Source organism: Ictidomys tridecemlineatus, chromosome 8 (genome assembly GCF_052094955.1).
Source record: "Ictidomys tridecemlineatus isolate mIctTri1 chromosome 8, mIctTri1.hap1, whole genome shotgun sequence".
NCBI lineage: Eukaryota > Metazoa > Chordata > Mammalia > Rodentia > Sciuridae > Ictidomys > Ictidomys tridecemlineatus.
Genome location: NC_135484.1, coordinates 55,413,922 through 55,437,733, shown reverse-complemented (window position 1 = coordinate 55,437,733; position 23,812 = coordinate 55,413,922). Strand labels below are relative to the sequence as shown.

Here is a 23,812-nt window from a genome sequence, read left to right as displayed (position 1 = left end):
CTGAAAATCATTTAATGACACCCTGTCCACCATGCCCTGTGACCCCAACAATCTTGTTCAGAAGCAACACATTTTGAGAAATGCTTGGTATAATTGGGTTTCTTACAGAAACTGGGGAGGGGGCCAAATTTCATACATCAGCAGCTGTGGGGTCAAATCACTCAGCCCTGTTGATGAGAAAAGGGACGTTGGAAATGTGTTTCTATGTATCCTGCTCACAGCAGAACTCAGAGAAGGGGGTACTGGAGCCAGCTTATATTCATCCATAAGAGATGACTTAAAGTTTCAGGAATATTGCATGTTTATTGCTAAATAATCATTATTAGAATCCAAGTGTATACAGGCATAATTAAATAAAGCTTATTAAAAACAGAAGCAATAAATATTCAAAATTCATCACTTTCTAATCATTTTACTTTGCACCTGTATCACCAAAGCTGTGCTTCTGAACATGCTTTCCCAGCCCATGTTCAGGTTCACCATAATATAGCTCAAAATTAGCTACACGGGGAATATCTTCACCCTGGAAATTGGCAAATGCTATAAATTAGGGCTGAATTTATTATTGTGTTCACTGACAGACTTGAGAAAATGATGGGTAAAAATGTTAAAAATGCTGACTAAACTTAAAAGTGTTTAAGTCTTAAAAAGTGTCCTCTGTGGCCCTTACATGGGGAGTGGCACAAAAAAAACTAAAATTCTTTTTTTTGTTTTCAACAACTACTATCCAATTCACGGTTTGGACCAGCCAGATGGAAATCCTACATCAGAATAGTTGTACCTACCGAATAGAAGCTAGCATTCATCCTTGAAGCCAATCCTTCCTGTCTCTTTAAAAAGATTTCAGTAGTGTTTTTAGTCAGGAAATTTAAGAACATTTACCTGTTGATCTTGGGCAGTCTCTGAACGAAGGTCCAAAGCCAATAACAGATGCTTTGAGCTAAGAAGTAAGTGTTCTGTTTGAGAACGAAGGCAGCTATCTTCAGAGCAGAGCATGGCTCTTCACAGAAGATATGATGTTAAGAGGCTTTTGCTTCCTTTGTCAGAGATGACAGGGGGCAGTAAGGCCATAAAATGTGATGTTCACACAGTGGCAAGCATGCCCCAGCAATGTGGCTGCTGGCCTGAGGTCAAGAGAGAGATGGCCAGATGGGCCCTGGGAGGGGGCCTGACCTATGAACTCCAGGGGACATGACCGCCAGTTTAACCCTTCCTTTTCGGCCTGCAGTTCACTCAAATTATCCTCAAGACTCAGAAGCAGTTCGAGCTCACTACTGTTAACTGTTCTTGGGTCTTGAAGGGGGGGGGGAAGCTTGTGTCAGTTCTTGAACCAGAGAGACCTCCCATATGTGCAAGAGCACCGAGGTGATTGACAGAATAGCTTGGAATACCTCCAGCCCAGAAGGGACAAACGTCCACCAGCACAGACCTGAGATACAGTCAGCACAATGAGGCCTCCTGAGAATCTCCAGAAAAGCCTGCCAAAGGCTCCAAATCGTATTATTTCATTATAATAAGATCATCAACACCTCACTCTACTATTTTGACATGATAAATTATATTTTGTTATTTTATAAAACTGATGTTATGCTGTATTATTTTATGGTTTTATATTGTTCGTATACTAGTACCATGTTATAACAATAATTCTCACTCTGCTTGTAGGGTCCAGGTGTCTGTTTGGTCTTCTCTCCAAGAACACCTTCCCCTTCAAATAGAAGACCATAAACTGCTAGAATTGAGTCTGTAAGAAATGTTTACAGTGAAGGTAAGTGGACTCTGATGAAGGCCTTGGAAGCATTTTCTTAGTAATAAAATACAAAATCTTTAAGGTCAGACCAAGTAAGATCTTATTTCGCTTGGTCAGGAATTCTTTTTAATAACTTCTGTCTCCTAACTGTGTCCCAGTTAGCTAAAATTGCCAAATTAGTGGCCATTTGGTAAATGGAGTGAGACTGTCCAATTTCCTTGCTGGTTTCTCCACAATTAAAGTTCTTTCATTAATGGTAAAATGAGGGTGTCAGAATCCAGGGAATTGTCCAAATAAAACCAGGGAGAGCTAATAGGTTGCCAACTTTATTTTGCCAGCTAAGAATATTTTTTAATTACCAAATCCTATCAGCATTTAACATTTAATGAATCAAAAAATTAGTTTACTACAAAACAATAGCAAGCAGATATGTTTCCAAAAAAAAAAAAAAAGATGATCCTTTAAGCAGAATCATTTTAGCTTTATGAAGACTTCAAATGGTTATCTTTCTCATGTCATCCTTGATGGGTGAGAACATCATTCAGTCTGGCACCTTGTTTGGAGTTATTCTTCTAGAACATTAAACTTACGACTTGAGAAGCTGTCCATGATCTCTGGTCTGAAATATTTCTCATACGTTTTCCTAAATATAAGGGAAGCAGACTCACAAAAAGAGTTGTGGTGGTTTGGGAATGTGACTCAAGTGGTAGCGTGCTCACCTGGCATGTGTGAGGCACTGGGTTCGATCCTCAACACCCCATAAAAATAAAATAAAGATATTGTGTCCACCTAAAAAAAAACTAAGAAGTAGATATTAAGAAAGAAAAAAAAAAGAGTTGTGGCTTTTTTCCCCAGAAAAAAATCCTACAGAGTCACGAAAATGACCTGCTGCTGGCTTTGTGCACGACCTGTACCACCAGCCAACCAACCAAAAAACTCTCATCCTGACCTGAAGTGTCTCTGAGCATCAGGAGCATTGAAAACTGTCTTTTTTAGGAGACAGGAAAAGTGCAAAATCAGGTCCATTCCATGGATTGAATTTCCATTCTTCCTGGCTCCAAAAATGCTGTGTCTGTTGGTAATTTTCATTCTTGGGTCACAGCCCCCAGGGGAGCAAGAAGAAGGCCAAAGAGAAGAGAGAAGTTTTCAGTCTGTTTCTTCAGAGCCTGGACTTGCTTCTTGGCTCTATAAATAGAAGAGCTGCCCAGCCTTAGCCCTCCAGATAGGAATCCCAGATGCCAGCAATGGCACAGGGACCTGAGTGAGTGACACTTGCCCTGGGCCAGCCCCAGAGACACAACTCTAAAGCTGGCACACTGTGAGTGAAGAAGGTCCCCTGTGTCAGAAAATGTAACAATGACAGAAGACTTTACCTCATGAGATGACTTAGAAAAAGCTTTTTTTTTTTTTTTCCTGTTAAAAGAAAAATGACCTTAAAATAACTTGGAGTAACCAACCTTCCCACATCTACCTGTTTTTATTTTCCAGCATTTGGAAGAACTGGGAGAAGCAATGGCATAAAGGTTGAATTCATTACCAACTGTTTCAGAAGCTCTTTCTGCTGACCTGAAATCATTTCCATACATTTTCCTAATATATGAGAGTTAATTGCCAATTTGCATTTGGGTTTCAGTATTCAGGTCTCAAGATGGAAACACAAACCTTAATTTCAAGAAAAACAAATGGAGGCAAACTTCTGAAACTCATTTCCTAATGCCCCAAAGACTTGTAGAGAACAAGCAGAATATTCTTTCTTCTTCCAACATGTCTTACAGAAGGAGCTGCCCCTCGGGTTTGGGTTGGTTTCTGGGATTGTGGTTACATCTGAAGCTCTATTGTCCTTCCAGTCTCTTCAAATCATTGTTAATGCTTAAAAGGGTCACAGGATTTAAAATTTTGCCTGCTTGGCCCTCTTGTAGCCAAACTTGACATCAGCACCTTCTATATAAGCAGGAAACTCAATTAACACCCTGAATTTTCCTTATGGTTGCCCATTTTGAGAGGACTATTCTACGCCCTTTGATTCTGGCCTGCTTGTGTTATTCATTTAAGTGGCTCAGGAACATCATCTGCTTCTACTCAAAGGAATGACGAAAGAATTTTGGGAAATGGCTTCAAGAGCCACCTCAGTAAGAACAGTCAGGGAAAGCTCAGTGTCACAGGCACTAATTCAGACGCAGGGTTTAGTAACGTGTGTTCATCTATGACCCTAAAATCTGCTCGCCTTACAGCTTCCCCATCTGGTGTAATTTGCTTTCTCCACTCGTAAAAATGCATGTGACAGCAGGCATTCTGTGCCACGTTGTAACAATGAGGCCTTGTCCCTCGTGTGCTGCCTGGAGAGAGGCTTGCTTCTCAGCCTGTGTTTACCCAGCTCTCCATCTTTCCCTGCGTCTTGCAGTGGGGTTCGGCCCACGCCCCAGGGGGCCCTAGCCCAACACCAGTTCATCGAAAGCCATACCTTGTACCCAGGCTTCCGCCCCCTTTTCTTGGGCATCTTCACTGCTGGTAAGGAGCCAGCGGAAGCAGAATAAAGGTTGTGGACGGCCATCTTCACAGGTGTGGAGTGGAGTGGGGGTCGGCCTCGCTTTCTCCCCGGGATCCTCTGTGACTGCATCTCTGCTGGTGCCAGTCTTACAGAATGAGGTGACAAACCGCTCACAGGCAGAAGAGGTGCTAAGAATTAGCCCAGACATGAAGCAAAACAAAAACAGAAGTGTTTGGTTTGCAAGGCAAACAGATCCAGTTTGGTGACTTGGGGTGACACTTATTGGAGGGGACAACCAACGAGGTGAAGGTCAGGCACCCCAGGAGTGTTCACAGTGCCCCTGGGATCAGGGAGGTGACTGGCCCCCTGGTATAATCTCAAGGACAGCAACTCTCCAGGGGCCTATAACGAGGCAGGGAAGACACTGGCAACCAATGAAACTGGTGATGTCATCAATGACAAGATGACTTGTGTCTCAGTTTCTCAGTTCAGCTTTGGACTATTATAATAGTGGTATGAAATAAACGTGGCCATTATCTCATATTTACTCCTACTCCTTTGATTGGGTTATAAAATGTCATGATCTGTTTTTTCCCTCAAAAAAAAATTTAACAGTACAATTGTATTAAAGTGCATGATTCCCTCAATCAAAACATGGACAGAGATTTGCATACAGAGATGTTCATTTTTATGTAATTTAGAATTGCAAAAATGAAATGAATACAACTCAAATAACGAGCAACAGGGGAATAGTTAACATAGCTACAGAATAAAACAATCAACTTGTTAAGAGCCTTTAGCATCACTCTTTGCATAACATGATGCTGAGAGAAAGAAGTGTCACACAAATTATGCAGATTGTTATGGCAAAAAGTAGAAGACATGCCAAAATGCCACCATGGGAAAGATATTGGGACTGTGGGTAAGTGTCACCTGTGTAATGCTTTGTGCAGATCCCCGTGCTCTAATAATCCTAGCATAGCATTAAAAATACGAATCACAAATTTCTCAGGTAGAATTACCTAAACCCAGAAGCAAGGAGCAGCTGATGGACCCTGGGATCAGATTTGCTGGAACGTTCAGGAATGTACCAAGTGGGCAGAACATCAGACTTTACCTCGGGCTGATGTTTAGTCATAAAATTCATCTCTAAGGATTAGTGGAAGTATCCAAGGCTGCAGAAGAAGTTGGGGAAGATGATGGGAGCAGTCCTTACATCCTGACCAGGGCAGCAGTGGGGAACTAGACTGCTTTACCCAGGAAGCAAAATATGAAATAGAGGAAATTCTTAAAAACCTGACAGGGGAAATTTGAGGCATCATTTACAAAGGTCAGGTCACTTTGTTAATTCTCTGGAGATTAACAGTATTCTATCAATAATCTTGATTATTCTTAGAAATACCATATTTATATTTAATACATAGAATTTTAAACTATTAATATTTTATGGAATGCACAGTTGAGAATTTTTGATAGAGGAGCAAGTTGTTTAGGATGTCAATTTTTCCTGTTTTGGTAAACTGAAGAAAAATACCCTATCTCATTGATTCTAAAATACATATTTTATACACACATTTAACATCTCTGAAATCAAGGTACACCCTAGTACTTTAAGTATGTCAGAATTCCATCAGAAGCATTTTTTCTTTCCTGGTAGTACACAAAATAGTGACGTGATATAATTAAAAGCATCTTAATTATGATCAGCGAACATAACATTTTACTAATATGTAAGCAAAACCAAATCATTCTGGTTCTAGACTTAGTGTCTGGATTCCACAATGTGAACAAATGCCCCTCAAATTCTCTTTTTTATTTTTTCTCTTTGGTAAAGGGGCTACCAAAGATACTGAAAACCAACAAAATGTATTTAATAAGATTTCTGTTATTGAAACTTGGTCTGAGTTCCATTTTGACCTCTCATCCTCAAGTTTCTGCTTCATTATTAGTTAATCTGTGCAGACTTAGGAAACAGGAAGTGTTCCTAGTGGGGGAAGTGCTTCCTTAACTTTTACTTTGCCTTCAGTGAGGAGGTAGCAACTATCCATTAACATCAGGATCAAAAGTCAACAAGAGAAATCCCACCATGGAGAAGGTGTGAGGTTCTCCTCTCTTTCGAGAAGAGTCCCCTCAAAGGGTGAGCTGTCTTGCTCTGCTGAGACCCCTCCTCAGAAAACTCTTCTTGATGCAATGTTTTAAGCAACTAATAAAAAAAATTAAAAAAAAAAAAAACCTCTTCTTGATAGGTTTGAAGGGAAAAGGAAGGGTAACAAGTCAATGAGCACAGTATCCTAAGAATGTTCTTACAAAAACCAATTGTATTTGTAAGCATCACTAACAACAGAAAATTGAATTTAAATGACAATAAAACATCAAATACAAGTAAATATAATCAGATTTTTTATCATTAAAAATGAAATTTAATGTTCCAAAAAATTTTCAAAGTGTCAGAAATTTTTCCTAAAAATAAAAATTAAAATAATCTTTTCACTGGATTTTTTTGAGGTTCCACTTCCCTTGCCCTATAAGGAGGAAAATTCAGGGCTTGTGCTGCTTTCCACTTCCTGCCTTCCACAGGAGGACATGGATCTAAGAGAATGTGATGGCCTTTCTGGACCTTTTAAATCTGATCAACAAATTTCATGTTGAACATGAATAACTAGGAACAACTAGGAACCATGATTGGTGGAATACTGGATGCCACCTCTCAGGCTCCTCAATTCATCACACCTGGATGATGACGTATTTCATCTATGAAGCAGAAATATGTTCCCCAATTCCTTGTCATAAATAAAAATAATTTTAAGTAATGAGATTGCTTAAGTGAGCAAATAAGTGAATTTATTTGGGGGATTCTCTAAATATCTCCTTGGGATAATTTTATAGAGCTTGGAGAAAGGACTTCTAATGTGGTCCTTTCAATAACAGGCCCAGCCACTTTGAAAAAGATAGAGGTAAAAGTGGATCCCCCTCCCCAAATCTCCCTTTCCAAAACTGATGCATGAACAGAAGGAGTAAAACTAAGATAAATACTGAAAATAAGGAAGGGATCCACCTTATGAACATGGTGGAAACAAGATAGATTTTGTCTTATTTTGTTTTGGGGGGAGAACATAACTGTGGATGATAGACAATGAAGATTTATCATTTATCTAAAGAAAAGTTCAAACCTAATAAGAAAGGAAAATACTCAAATATATATTAAAGAGGCTGTCTTCCAGAATGAAGAGACCTTCTGTGTCTTAAGAAAATTTGAGAATGACGGCTGGGGTTGTGGCTCAGTGGTAGAGCGCTTGCCTAGCATGTGTGAGGCACTGGGCTCGATTCTCAGCACTGAATATAAATAAATAAAATAAAGGTCCATCACCAGCTTAAATTTTTTTAAAAAAAAAAAAAAGAAAATTTAAGAATGAACAGCACAAGTTTTAGTGAAAATGATACAAAGGATTAAAAAAAATTGTGCATGTGTAGGGAGAACCAACAGGTCATTTATAGTGGAAGAAATAAACAGGCTCATTCCCTGCAGCATCATTAGCTAGAAGATAATGGAGTTGCCACGCTGGCTTTCCCTCACCCCCAGGAATTTATAGTTGCCCACTTCTCACACCAGGGCCTTTGCCCGGAATGACCTTTGTTCCTCTCTGGTTTACTCTCCCTTTCTAGATCAGCTTGTGGTAGCTTGCCCTGACCTCTCATTAGGGTTTCCTAAACCTAGAGTTCCTCAGCTGTGACGCAGGCTGCATGTCATTTGGACAGGGAGGTAGATGGGAACATGGAGCTTTTGCGACCTGCTGTGTCCCTCACGTAGGAGTCATCTGTCTTCAGTCAGCACCCATGACACTGTGGCAGCTAACTTATTTGCAGAAAGAGCAAACGTCCCAGACCCTTCTCAGTTCTCCATACAGATTTAATAAGAAGCAGAAGAACTCAGATGAAGAAAACAATATTTTTTTAAAAAATCTATTTATGTTCTTCAATAAGACTTGAAAGCAAAAAAAAAAAAAAGATCATTCTATTATCGGACAGATGAATATTTTTTAAATAGAATTTCAGCCTGCTCAGGTGTGGTGCTACATACCTGTAATCCCAATGACTGGGGAGGCTGAGGTAGGAGGATGGCAAGTTCAAGACGGCCTCAGCAACTCCTGTTTCAAAATGAAGAATAGAAAGGGCGAGGGATATAGATCAGTGGTAGAGCACCGCTAGGTTCAATCCCTAGCACCAACTCTCTCACACACACACACACACACACACACACACACACACACACACACACTTCACCTAAACTATGACTTTAAAATCCAAATGATTTTAGAAAAGGACTGGTAAAAGAAAGGCCAGTGAAGGAGATTCAACCTGATGTTTACTAAAATGTATTATAAAACCACTCTACTCAGCAGTAGAGTGCTCACCTAGCACCTGCGAGGCCCTGGGTTCGATCCTCAGCTCACATAAAAATAAATAAAATAAAGGCATTGTGTCCAACTATAATTTAAAAATAAATATCTTTTTTAAAAAAAACCCACTGCTTTGGCAGCAGTACAGTACAGGAGTAGCAATTGGACCAAGTGAAGTAGGTAGTTCAGCAATTACACACTTTAAATTTCCATTTCTGAAAACAAAAACAAAAAAAAGATTTCTAAAAAAAAAATTGGTAACATTCCATATCAACACAGGAAATTTCAATAAATAATTTATGGACAATTGGCATTTAGAAATAAATCAAACTTCAGCTATATTTCAGCAAAAAAATACTAGTGATATTCACAACTTAAATATATACATATAAAAAGAAATAGTAACAAGTACTGAAGACAATGAGTCAACATTTTTGTATTTTTATACTTTTAGGATAAAGATGAGCTAAGTGTGTAGAAAAGCCAGGAAGCAGATCCAGGAAGACCCATAGAAATGACTACATGACACGCAATAGCAAAATCACGAAAAAGATCTAAAATAAATGACAAGCTAAAGAAAATATTTGTTACATATGGCACCAACAAAAGGTTAATATAAAAAACTCAAATAATTGAATTAAAGCGAACCCCTCAATAGAACAATGGGCAAAGGACACAGATAATTCAGCAAGAGAGAGAGAAAACAAATAGCCAATTATGACCAGAAAAGATTGGAAATTTGACTGGTAATTCCCCACAAAACGTAAGTATTATTCCTCAGAGGTGTCATTTGTCTGTTATCAGATTGATAAATGTGGAAACCCCTGACAACACTCCACGTTGGTCAAGGGGGTGACAGGAAAGACACTCCCACTTATTGTTGGCAGGTGTGGAAATTGGCTAGCCTTTCTGCAGGACAATTGAATGCCACTTAAAAATTTTTATATGTGTGCGGTGGCTCAGGCATGTAATGTCTGAGACAGGAGGATCGTGAGTTCAAAGCAAGTCTCAGCAAACTCGAGGCCCTAAGCAACTCAGTGAGACCCTGTCTCTAAATAAAATACAAAATAGGTCTGGGGTTGTGGCTCAGTGGTAGAGTACCCCTGGGTTCAATCCCCAGAAACCTCCCGCCAAAAAATATAAACTTTATATGTGCAAATATCCTGATCTAACCTTATTACTTACTCCTGAAGATGTATTGTTTAAAAAAAAAAACAGAATAAAAATATATGGCCAAGGGTACTCATCACAGCATTACTTATAATCGTGAGATATTGAAAGCAATCAAAATGTTCCTCAAAACAACCATGATTTGGTATATTATTTCACCTTCATAATGTGAAATGCTTGTAATTTTAAATATGTGTTTGTGCGTAAGTCTGTACATACACACATGCATACATGAAAATTGCAAATGACGTGCCTAGTATGATTCTCTCCATAGGTTTTTTATGGATAGAGACATAGATAAATTGGTGGGATTAGGCATAGAAAGAAGTCTAACAAAGAGGACCATCAAAAGGCTGATGGCAATGGTCTCTGGGCAGAAAGTTAATAAAAGATGTTTTTCTCTTTCTTTGTATCATTTTGCACCATTTGAATTTTTAAAATCAGAGGTAGGAAAATTGTATAAAGAAAACAAATGAACAAGGAGTGAATGATTCTTATTCTCTGGAAGTTTCTATTGGATTTTTGTGCTCCTCTAAATGGCCTTTTGTTTTCCTATTTTCTTATGGTTTTGGTTTCCCAGCCACAGGACTCCAAGGCCCCTGCTTTAACATGCCAAAGAAAAATAATAAAAAGGCCAAAAGGGCTATTTCGCCAAAAATATCAGAGAAGGTTGTCTCTGAGCTGAGAAGAAGATCCATAACCCACGGTAGACCAGGCTGCTTTTCCGGACCTCTAGAGAACCAGCTTGGTGCTCTCGTCCTCCTTGACACGGCTTGCCTCCAGGCCCTTCCAATGAGGGACCAGGTGACAATTGGGTGATTTCCCTTCCACCAAAGATTTCTTCCATCTGCAAAGATTTTCAGAGACCTCAAATGTAATCCAAGGACATCCTAGCTACAGATACATAATTTGATACTACCAAATACATAAACAACTTGCAAAGTTGCAAAATTCTCCTGAATTGCTCTGCTTTCGTTTGTGGACTTCAGGACAGATTGCCTCCACTGGAGTTGGATTTGGAAGTCACTGTGGTGCAAGAAGCTCTAGCAAACCTGAAAAGATTCTGCCCCGAGAACAGCCTAATCATCGTCTCCAAGTTACAAACTGTGAGAGGTTGTCAAAGCCTGACTGGGCATATCAAACCAAGTGGTTTACTGCTTGTTTCCCAAGTCTCCGTCTTCTTATCAAAGCAAGGCCTGAGTAAAAATATCACAAGTGAAACCAAGAGAAACTAAGGGCTGGTCTCTGAATTTGAGATCACATATTACCCCTCAGTCTTGCAAATCTATTACATAGAAACCAAGGTCCTGGCTAATGGTGCTTCATTAAGATAAAGATCAACAAAAGACCAAATCCAAGTACACGTCAATCCCATGGGGCCCCTGAGTCATTCCGGAGTTATCCTGAGGCATTTATTCATTTATCCACTCATTCTGTCATTCATTACTTTACTAATTTAGCCAATAAACATCTGTTGAATAGGCCCTGAGTGTCAATCACTGTGCTTAGGCACTGCGCTCACAGATGAGAGTTATTAAGACACATCGCCCTGACAGTCACCATCTGTAGGAAAGCAGAAGGAAGAAAGTGAAGAAGAAAAAGGAGGTAGATGATGAGGAGGAGGATATGGAGAAAGGCAATATGAACGTGCAAGTAGGTGGGACAACATGGGGCTTATGAACTGTCACGAGAGCTTCATAGAAAGAAAGCAGTTCTTTTAGCAGGGTTGGGAGGGACAGGGGCAGAAAGAGCACAAAAAGGTGACATCACACCTAGGATTTTCCCAGGCAAGCAGAGCAGGCTAATTACACAGGGCTAGAGATAGAGCAGATACAAGCAGGTATGTTTCAGGGTGGGCCACCCCGACTGGAAACAAGATCAGTGATTTTCTGTTGGTCCTAAAAGCATGAGGGGAGATAGTTATAGAATCCCTAGTCTCCACTGACCTCTAAATCGTTCCCTCCTATTATTTTCATGGAATGGGATCCTGGCACCAGTGTAATGGTCTTTCTCATTGTTGTTTCAAAAACACAACCTCAAATTGAAGAAGACCTTAGAAGATAGAAAGACCCCCATGCTCTTGGATAGGCAGAATTAACACTGCCAAAATGGCAAGGCTACCAAAAGCATTAAACAGATTTAATGCAATTCCTATCAAATGATATTCTTCATAGAAAAAGCAATCATGAAATTCATTTACAAAAACAAGAGATCCAGAATACCCAAAGCAATCCTTAGCAAGAAGAGTGAAGCAGGAGTCACCCAATACAAGAACTTAAAATATAGTACAGAGCCATAGTAACAATAATGGCTTGGTATTGGCACCAAAACAGTCGTGGAGACCAATGAAACAGAATAGAAGACCCAGAGACAAACCCACATAATTACAGTTATCTCATATGAGACAAAGGCGCCAAAAAACATTCACTGGAAAAAGATAGTGTATTCAACAAATGGTGCTGGGAAAATTGGAAATCCATGTGTAACAAAATGAAATTAAACCCCTATATGTCACCCTGAAGGAACTCAACTCAAAGTGGATCAAAGACTTAAGTACTAGATCAGAGATCCTGTGCCTAATAGAAGAAAAAGTAGGCCAAAATCTTCACCAAGTCAGCCTAAAACCTGAATTCATTAACAAGACTGCTAAAGGGCAAGAAGTAAAATCAAGGATCAATGATAGGACGGATTCAAACTAAAAAGCTTCTTCTCAGCAAAGAAAACAATCAAGAATGTGAAGAGAGACCCTACAGAATGGGAGAAAATTTTTATCACATGCACCTCAGATACAGCATTAATCTCCAGTATATATAAAAAACTCAAAAAACTTCACACCAAAAAAAACTCAAAAAACTCAAATAACCCAATCAATAAATGGAGTAAGGAACTGAACAGACACTTCAGAGAAGAAGAAATACAATCGATCAATAAACATGAAAAAATGTTAATCATCTCTAGAAATGCCAATCAAAACTACTCTAAGACTTCATCTTACTCCAGTGAGAATGGCAATTACTAAAAATACAAGCAACAATAAATGTTATTGAGGATGTTGGAGGAAAGGCACACTCACACATTGCTGATGGGGATGCAAATTGGTGCAACCACTATGGAAAGCATTATGGAGATTCCTCAGAAAACTTGGAATGGAACCACCATTTGGCCCAGCTATCTCACTCCTCAGTTTATACCCAAAGGATTTAAAAATCAGCATACTACAGAGATACAGCCACATCCATGTTTATAGCAGCTCAATTCACAATAGCTAAACTATGGAACCAACCTAGGTGTCCTTCAAAAGATAAATGGATAAAGAAAATGTAGTATATATACACAATGGAATATTACTCAGCCTTAAAGAAGAATGAAATGATGCATTTGCTGATAAAATGGATGGAACTGGGGAATTTCAGGCTAAGCGAAATGACCAATCCCAAAAAAACAAAGGCCAAATGTTTTTGCTGATATGCAGATGCTAATTCACAATAAGTGAGGGGAAGCGCTAAGGAAGAATAGAGTTACTTTGAATGAGGTAGAGGGGAAGTGAAGGGAGGGTAAGAAGGATTGTACAATGAATCAGATATTATTATACTATGTGCATATATGACTACATGACCTGTGTGGTTCTACATTACGTACAACCTGAAGAATGAGCAATTATACGCCATTTCTACTGTCTTGTATAACTAATTAGAACAAATTTTTTTAAAAACACAACCTCAATCCTATTTTCTCTCATTCTGAGGCTCCATGTTGAATTCACCATGAGCTGACATCTCTGGTGTGATTCTCTACCAGTAGCCTCACATGCATATTAATACCCATGGCTGAACAGGCTGTGAATGCTGTACTTAGGGTGGTTTCCAAGGATAAAGATGCACCTTGGCTTCTGGCTAAATTCTGCTGTTCTCCAAGGTGGCCCAAGCTCTTTTGCACAGAGACCATTCCTCCTCCACACACTGGTCTCTCAACTCCTTCACCACCTGTTGTCTGACTACAAGTTTTAGCAAGCACTTCTAAAATTATGACTTATATAGCTTTTTCATTGTTTTATACACAATATGATTTCTATTTATGAAGGCCAGGGACCATGGTTCATATCCCACTCTGATGTCATAGTACCTGGTACAGAATCACACCTGCAGAGTGAACCATGGATTCCAGCCATCTCACTTAAGCTAATGGTGAAATGGCTACAAGCAGAAGTGTTCCTCCATATTTTAAAATTTGGTAAAATGGATGGAGTTGGGGAATATCTAGAAATATATATAATACATTTGGATAGAAATATGTCCAATATAATAGAATACTTTAAAGGTCAACAAAATCTTCATAAGAATCAGAACAACAATATCATTTTATTAAATTGAGAAAATACATTTTTAATACATATTTTTTCCTAATTCTGATGTTAAAATTTGGCCGACAGGAGCCAAATCCAATACTCAAATGTACTGATTCCTAGCACTTAAATTTTGTTCTCTGATACTATTTCCATTTTTTAATTTATTCCATAAATAAAACTAGGTCTGGAGGACAGAGAAGGGTCAGGATTAGCTTTGAACAGCTAATTACTATCAGAACAAGGATAATTTTAAGGATATCAGGGGTGGTGCTAAGAGGATAGACAATTTTTAATAATTTGTACATAACAGTAATGTAGCAAATTTAAATAAATTGTGAAAGGCAATAAGTTATTTTTTATACTCAAAAGTCTTGGATAAGGTATACCAGACACTATAATTATTTTAATACAATTGAAGAATGAACAAAATAGAATATAATTTATCTTAGTTGATTTTGGTAAATATGGCAGAACTTATGTATAGTTATGTCATTCCATTAATTACTGGTATGCATTTGTCTCTATATATCTAAATAGAGATGAATACAAAGAAATTGTAAATAAGTCAACCTTTTCATGAAAAATAGGAATTGCCCTGGGAACAAAAGAACCTGGTTGACCCATTTTCCCACAGAATAACCAGGTAGAAAGAGAGTTTCGCAGAACAAGCAAACATGACGAATTTGCAGGACATCTTTAGAGGCATTGTCATATGCAGACATGTACCTTTAACCCAGAGTCAAAGCTTCTAGATGTGCCCCATCAGTACCCAAGACTCAGGGACCCCAGTGCCTTCTCCACAGGTAGAACCAGAAATCTCACTCTGTGGATGGTGGGGTGCCAGGAGCTCCCTGGGTCGTTGTACTGGGCCATGTGCCGTGAGGGAAGACTTGAAATCCCTGCAACTCCACTCACCCTAGGCTGACCCTAGCACAGCCTCCACCCCTGATTGCTGGAAACTTCCCTGCCCCCAGTACTAGTACAGCAGCCAGGGCAATAGAAAGCCATCTATTTAAGAGGAAGGAGGAAAGATACACACACACACAAACACACATGCACACACACACAAACACACTCGCACACACACACAAACACACTCGCACACACACACAAACACACTCGCACACACACACAAACACACACGCACACACACATGCACACCACAAAGGTGTGAAGAATTCAGTCACACACACATGCACACCACAAAGGTGTGAAGAATTCAGTGGTGGGACAGCTGCTCAGCTATAATGGAAGGAAGTCTCCTTATTTTCTAGGGCCCCCATTCCCTCAGCCAGCCCAGGAAGAGGAGAGAAGACTGCCTACAGCCCCCAGCACTGCCGTTGGGCCCACTGGCCTGGAGCTGCTCCTCAGAAGGCCAGGAAAAGCAGGTATCAGGCTCAAGAAGAACTGCCCGGGTCACCTCCTAGCTTCAGGTGTCCATCCTTCTTTCTATATCAAGTCCGCACACTGGCTGGCCATGTGCTTCAGTTGACACCCTTTTAGGAGACAGCACTATGGAGATTCTGTGTGTTGGTCCTGAGTTTGTTTGCCTCCTTACATTCCATACAAAGGGGGCTGATCCCTCACACTGGTTCCCCTGGTTCCTGTGACAGCAGGCTGCTGGCTGGTCTGCCCAGTGGGAGGAGGTGGATTGACCTTGGAGGTGGGGAATGGGGATGGGTGAAGCCCAGGAACTGGCTCCCTTCTCTTTGCTTCCCTAGGTCTCTCTCAGGAGCAGCCTCTCCTCTGGCTCCAGGCTCTGCAGGACAGGCCCCCAAAGTCCCGACCTTTGGTGGATGACCTGGCCCTGGCTTTTGCCATGCCACCTTTCCTTTGACCCCTTGAACCTTGGAGTGGTTACAACCAAGTGCCCAGCCTCCATCACTGTGTGGCCATTTCTGTGCAGTCAATACTAAATTTCTTAAATACTAAAGACATTTCCTGCTTAATCCCTGACAGACATATGCACAAAGGAGGCATTTGCCTGCCCTTTAGACAGGTTATTAAAGACCAGGTAGAAAGGGATCCTTATAAGAAAGGCTCTGTAGGGCATTGCCTGTCTTTCCTGTCTTTTTTTTTTTCTTTTTGCATGGATTTGGGGGCAGTACCAGGAATTGAACCCAGAGGAGCTTAACCACTGAGCCATATCCCCAACCAGTTTTTTATATTTTATTTTGAGACAGGGTGTGGCAAAGTTGCTCATGGCCTCACTAAGTTGCTGAGGCTGGCTTTGAACTTGTGATCCTCTTGTTTTAGCCTCCCAAGTGCTGGGATTATAGATGTGAGCCGCTGCACTGAGCTTTCCCTGCTTTTTCAAAGGATGGAGTCTGCTTCTCTGTGGCTACAGTAGAGATATGCCTATAGGTAAACCCATGGTTGTAAGAAGAGACCTGGGGAAGGACATGCTAGGCTTTCTGCTATTGACATGGCCAGCAGACTCGTGGGTAAGAAAAAGGAGAGGGAATGACCTTCAAGATAACTGTTTAAACTTATACAGTGGCATGTATAGCATGCTAGCAAATAGCAGGGGAGGAAGACACACATAGATACATACACATCCATACATGCACTCAGCAGTTCCCTTCCACCTGCAGTTTCACTTTCTGTGGTTTCACTTACCCTTGCTCAACCACGGTCTGAAAATACTACTATAGTGCAACGAGGAATTAAGATATTTCAAAAGAAAGAGAAACCATATTCACACAACTTTTATTACAGTATATTGTCATAATTGTTTTATTTTATTATTATGTATTATTGTTAATATCTTACTGAGGCCAATGTATAAATCAAACATCATCACTGTAGGGAAAATAGTATATATAGGGTTCAGTACTCTCCACAGTTTTAGGCGTCCACTGGGGGTCTTAGAATGTGTCCCCTCTTGACAAGGAGAGGCCACTGTCTATGTTTATAGATGCATAAAGTATCCTTGCAAGTGTTTTTGAGATAGTAGCAATTGTCTCTTGCTCGAGGGGAACTAGGGACCCAGAGACTGGAGACAGAAAGGGACTTTTCTCTGTAAGCTGTTTTCTAACTTTTGCATTCTGTATATGTTCCAAAAGCAAAACAAACATACTCAATCTAAATTAGTGAGAGGCTCTGATCTGCTGTTTTTGTTAATCCTTCAGGCCCAGCTGCATTGGTGTATAGGAGGTGGGTGGGGTCGGGTGCTTTGAACCCTGAAAAGATCACAGATCACAAGTCAATATGTGGGTGCTACACTTATCATGTCCCATGGTATGTGCATTTGCATCAATCATAACCCAATGATTCAGTTGACCAAACCAGCAACCATCTCAGGGAACATTTATGGCACAGGAGGCTCAGTATTAGGTGCTAATGGAAATGACCCCAGGACTGGGCTCCGGTGCTGGCCCTACTCTTACCTAGAGGTGCACAAGTCATTTCACCATAGTGGGCCTCAGCCCCCTCATCTGTGTAGGCTTAGATCTCCAAACTCTCATTGAGCAAAACTGATAGATTCAACTGGTAAAAGAAACAACCAACCTTTTTTAGACTGTGACAGCTTCTCACTGAACTGACAGGAAATGCCAGAAGAGCATAGACTCCCTTCATGTCACTGTCCCTGGACAACACAGACACAAAAGGGCCAAGATGCTTGCCTCACGAGCAATATGGCGCCCCTGTTGCTGTGGAGATGTTTTCAAGATGCAGCTAAGCAGTTTTATAGCTATACCCTAAGCAGGGCGAGGCAGAAAACCTCACTTTCCACCAGCACCAGGAGACCAAGAAAACCTGTTTAATGATGGCTTCCTGGACAGGTTGGGAGACAAATGGCAAAAGGCCTGGGAGCAGCTGCTCATGAGCCTCCCACAGACTCATGCTCTGGGGGTCACAGGCCTTCTGCCAGACTCAGCTTAGCTGTGGTCAAGCCTTTCCTGCGTGGCCTGTGTGAAAACCTGCCAGGTCATTGGGGCGCTATGGTTTAGCCAGTTCCCTAGGCTCCCCTCCTGCCTTTAGAAGCTAACCACTGGGCAGTGAAGAAGAGACAATCACACAGACATGGTAGAAGGACAGCTGTGAAGCAACTCATGTGAGGATGAGGACAAAAGAGCCCTGGGTAGGCAAAGCAAAGTGGTTCTGAGGGACTGAGGTTTTTCAGGGTCCCCAAAACAGGGACAGTCAGAGGCTAAGTCATGGGTTAGCCTGGCAGTTCCAGTCTACCTGACCTCACTAGGCCCCTGCATGCTGGATGGAGTTGCCTTTGCTGGTGACCTTAGAGGACCCCTAAGCCAAAGGCTCCCTGTGTACAGCCCCTGGGTCCCACTTGCCTACTCTAGCTTCTCCCAGAGGTTTTTGTGGGCTTGGAAATAACAATGAAAGCGGCCTCCTCTGAGTCAGAACCTAAAGAAGAACAAGGACTCGAGGTAGGAGCTGAATCACAACAGGTCTCTGAAGCCTCTCTTTGGAGCCCTACTTATGGTTTTGTCTAAGGAGGTTACTTTTCAAGAGACAGGACTGTCTCCTCTCTCCTTCAGGCATCAGTTTGTGCCTGACATGTGAATCCTTTCCCCTTGAATAGATGAAAAGGAGCCACCTTCAAAGACTTGTGTTCCTCAGAGAGGTAGCTTTCCAGAGCTCCTTCCCTAGAGCTCTGCTTGGAAGTTGCTACTCAGGCAGAATTATTCTATTCCACCTCCTTCCCTGGGTTAAGGTTGAGATATTTCCATCTCAGCACCTACAACACGTTATTCCATTTATTCAAATCTATGTCTATTCCTCCCAAGATACCTGGGCCCCTTGAAGGAAGGGCTACATTGTGATCCACACATCCCCACCTAGTTCACAGTCTGCACATCTTAGGGTCTTAACTATTGTTCATTGAATGAATGAAGGATGGCCAGGACTGCCCCTCTTCCAGGAATCTTCCCACTCCCCAGCCCAGGTCAGGGCATTTGCTTCTATTTGTTAGTAGTGGCCAGAGCTCCACCCATGGAAGACCCAATAGCCACTTTCCAAGAAAAAGTTCACCCAGCAAGACCCAGCTTATCACATGCTGCCAAAACACATCTTCACTTAGCCCATGTCTTAATTTTCACCATGGTTCTGAGATATGCATGACTGTCCTTGGATTTAGAGAGGAGGAGCGTGGCCTGGAAGGGTGACATGAGGATTGCCCATCCATGGACAGAACTCGAAGTCCACCCCAGGGCTCTTTGCACAAACCCCTACAGCTGTCTCCCAGGGTCCACCCTGGAGCTAGTTAGGGGGACAAGAGGGAATCCCCCCCCTAAAGCCACATCTTCACATGTCTGTAGGCTAAAAGAGATGGCACTGACACTAAGTGAAAGCCGAGGGGGTGTAAGATAACCCAATAACTTGCTGGCCCCCAGACAACTGGGTGCAGGGAACAGTGCAGTTATTTATCAGTGCCTACAGCATACGGAGGCACCCAAATGTTTGTTAAAGGTTGGCAAAAATAGAGCAGCAGTACCAAGACAGCACTTGTTGAAGGTGCTGGTCTCTGCTAAGGAGGCCGTGGCCAGAGACTTTCTCTCACTCTGTCTCTGAACGTGCGTTCTGTGGTGTAAGGGAAAGCACTTTGTAGGGCAGCTATAAGCTACAAGTACTACTTTCTTTTTCAGCAAACCACTGTTTCCTGTTTTGTTCTCTATTTATAATTTACATTTAGTTTTGAGAAAACACTAGTGGTTTGGTGTTTGGGTTGTTTCTAGTTCAAACTTTATCTACTTTTATCTAAAGCAAACTCTCTTTTCCAGATGGCCCAGTGTGGAATAAACCAACTGTATACCTAGATTCCTTTCAAATATTTTATACTAAGAAAAATCCTTAAAACTTCAACAATGAAGCCACAAGATTCAAATAACACCAATCACAACCCTGCCGGTCAGCACCTCACTCAGTAGGAATCCTTTCACCAGCTTCGAAGGCTGATAAATTCCTCCAGGACAGGGCTTCTTTAGGCAGCAGTCTTCCCAGCACAAACATTTCATACAGATGTTCAGGCATTCTGAAGTTGTTCATTCTGAAGTACAGCAATGTGTGACTAGGATCGCTACAATGGGATACTCTCTGGAAAACACCAAAGTATCTTAAGTACTTTGCAGAAACTATATAATGAGATGTAGCAACTCCATGTCTGCTCTGGAAGACTAAGAAAGATATAACATCTTGGGCCCTTGGGAGCAAGAAACAGCATAAAAGAAACATGAGAATGGCACTGGAACCAACGGCCCCACCTCTTCTGCAGGTTGAGGAAAGATGTGTGTTAGAAGTGAAAAGCAAGAGCAAGTATAGCTATCTTGAAACCGATTTTGTTCCTCTGTTTGATAACTGAAAGCTTTGCTTCCTTCCCCAATAGACTAGGACCATGTTTCTGCAAGGATCAGGAGAGCTGATCCTTGAGTCAAAGTGGGCAGTAAGTAAACTGGCAGAGTGACCTCGGGCTTCAGGGTCCCCACCTGTCAAACAGGAATTCCAGTCCTTGCCACGTCCACCAGGCTGCCATGAGGATCCAGTGAGAAAATGGCCATGAGAGCACACTGTCATCTGCAGACCCCCGTGGGATGGACATTACTGCTGTTCCCAGAAAAATAATTCTTTTCTTTGTTCTTTTTGCAGAGAACAGAGTCCACAGGAACGCTATTTCCTGACTACCTTGTTTGTAGTATCCCTAAAGACAGCACACAACAAGGCAATTTATTATTATTTGCCAAGCAAAAGAAATATACCCAATGAGTCCAGACAAAGTCATGCTCGTCTCTTCCTGCAGACTGTCATGTTAGTCCTGTTGCTCATCTAAACAGTGCCCGCTGCATGGGGTGAAGCTGCTGGTGACACCCTGGCATCAGAAGGAGCTCAGAGCCCTCTATAAAGCAAGGAGGCTAATAGGAAAAGCAGATGCTGGATGTTGGCCACTGGCACTAGCCATGGCCGGACGTGAAGTCACTGCTGACTATTTCGCTCTCCCCTTGAGCTTCACCAAGGAAAATCCAAGGGTCTTTAAATACTAGGAATGTTGGGGCTGTCGCCAGGTCTGAGAATAGAATGGGTAAAGGGGAGGTGGTGGAACAGGAGCCCAGGAAAGTTCTCCCTGGGTGTACTTTCTCCACCTTACAGGAAGGAAAGCAAAATGCTGCTGAATTGGCTTCTTCTGATTACTAAGAGTCACAAAGACTCCTCAATTGTCCTGGTGAGGGTGGTCATAACATCATACCACCAGGTATGGTGTGCAGGTCACTACCCCTCTGTCTGCTGTCCCCATGTGGCCACTCTCACACAGCCTGTTGGCCCCTCAGGCTTCACAAGTACTGTCAGACAAGGGTCCAAAAGCAAATTCTTGGCTCTCAAAAGGGAAATGCTGGCCAGAAACAGACTCTCGCCTTAGTCCTCCCTGCAACCATTCAGCAGCATTTCTGAGTACCTGCTATTTGGGGGCACCGTGCAGAGCACTGGACTGTGAAGAGGAACCCAGAACAGTGCCTTCCCCAGGCACTCTCAGGAGGGGGACTCTCAGGAGGATGACTCAGAGCACCTGCAGGCATCACCTCTCCCCTCCTCCAGTCCCAGCTCAGCTCTACTTGCTCTCATCTCCCCACCCCCAGGTCCCGTGGCATGGTGGTTAGGTCCTATTGGCCATTGTGTGCAGTCCTAGTCCAGCTGGAGTCTCCACGTCCCACATCATCAACACACAGCTTCCCCACCGCCCCCACCATCTCAGTCTCAGAATGGCTCTGAGCCTGGTGCACTCTTACAGTTTTCCTGGAGAAGCAGCAACAAAGATAGAGCCTCTGAAGACCAGGCTGTCACAAAGCCTCCTGGGGCCTTCCTGGAACAACTCCTTATATGAAGCACCCAACCTCTGGAAGGCAGTAGTTCCAGTTCTCCAGTCAGTTAATTCCCTCAAATCTGTGTCCCCAGTGCTGTGGGTACTGTCCCTGGTATACACACCCAGGACCCACCTCACAGTACCAACAAGGCAACAAATAGAAGATGACTAATAAGTGAATTAATGAAACAGATACATGCATATATTATTTTGCTAAATCTCATACAAGCTTTTAAAACAAGTATTATTATGTGTGCCCACCATAGTTGAAGAATTCTGTCAAATCTGTATGAATGACAGCTCAGAAGGGCCTGAATCTCACCAGCAATCATGCCCCACCAGTCTCTCTCCACCAACACTGGGTTAAACAAGATACGAGCTGCTAAGATCCAGGAGTGTCATCTTCCAGGGCCTTTGTTTTCAGCTGAGGTGGGAGATGTTGCATGTTAAGGCCAATTCCTACAAAACCAATATACAACAATCAATAGCTTTCCTAACTGATAATGTCACTGAAAAAAAAATCAGAAAAACAATTCCATACACAATAGCTTAAAAAAAAAAAAAAAACCTCAAAACCAAAATACTAACCAAGGAAGTGAAAGACATCAACAAAGATAATTACAGAACACTGAATAAAGAAACCAAAGAAGTCACTAGAAGATGGAAAGACTCCCATGTTCATGGATAGGCAGAATCAGATTGAAGTTGCCATATTGCCAAAAGACATACATAGACCCAAAATACTCCCCATAAAAACATCAATGACTTTCTTCACAGAACTAGGAAAAAAAGTAATAAAATTCATTTGCAAGAATGAAAAAAAAAACCCAGAATATCTAAAGCAATTCTAAACAACAACAAAAGCAATGCTGGAGGCATCGAAATATCTGACCTCAAATTATATTATAGTGGCAAAAACTGGGTTGTATTGACAAAAAATCAGACACATAAACCAATAGAACCAAATACAGGACACAAAGACAAACCCACACAGATACAGTCATCTGACCTTCCACAAAGGCTCCAAAAGCATACATGGAGAAGACACCCTTTAAAACAAATGGTGCTGGAAAAATTGGTTATCCATATGCAAAAGAATGGGACTAGATCCCTAACATGCACCCTGCACAGGTCAACTCAAAATGGATGAAAGATCTAGAGATTAGTCCAGAAATTTTGCAACTGCTAGAAAATGGCATAGGGCCAACCTTCAACTGATAGGAGCAGGCAATGACTTCCTAAATAGAACTCCTAAAGCTCAGGAAATAATACTACAAATTAATAAATGGGATAACATCAAACTAAAAGTCTTCTGCACAACAAAGGAAACAGAAATAAGAAGGAGAACCTGTAGAGTGGGAGAAAAGCTTTGTTAGCTACTCTTCTGACAGAGAACTAATAAGCAGCATATATAAAGAACTCAAACAACAACAACAAAAAAACACCACAAATACTGTTGGGAGTCACCCCAGCTCCAAAGACTAACTTCCCCATCCCCTGAGAAGAGCCGTCAAATGGTGAGCCCTGCTGGCTCACATGATCCTTACCCACCAATCAGACTAGCCCTGCTGGCTCACATGATCCTTACCCACCAATCAGAAAGCACCCCATGCCAACTGTCAAACAGTTCAACCATTAAACTGTCATAACTGTCAAACTACCCCCGGCTCTATAAATATGCAGAGCTGTTCCTCAATAAACAGGCATTTTCTCTGATGACGAACTTTGATCATTCTTTCAAATACCAATCAGTAAATGAGCAAATGAGCTAAACAGACACGTCTCAAAAGAAGAAATACAAAGGGACAACAAACATATGAAAAAATGTTCTATATATTTAGCAATTAGG

General features: G+C 41.6%; 1 protein-coding gene across 1 annotated transcript in view; it reads right to left on the bottom strand.

Annotated features, from left to right (window-relative positions):
* Positions 1 to 23,812, bottom strand: part of Scml4 (Scm polycomb group protein like 4) — a 102,538-nt gene that overhangs the window by 51,481 nt on the left and 27,245 nt on the right. Inside the window, exons 2-3 of the mRNA XM_040283163.2 lie at positions 8,317 to 8,383; positions 4,212 to 4,426 (exon numbers count right to left, since the gene is read on the bottom strand). Of these exons, the coding sequence (XP_040139097.2) occupies positions 4,212 to 4,367 (156 nt within the window). The 5' untranslated portion in view covers positions 4,368 to 4,426; positions 8,317 to 8,383. The remainder of the gene's footprint in view (positions 1 to 4,211; positions 4,427 to 8,316; positions 8,384 to 23,812) is intronic.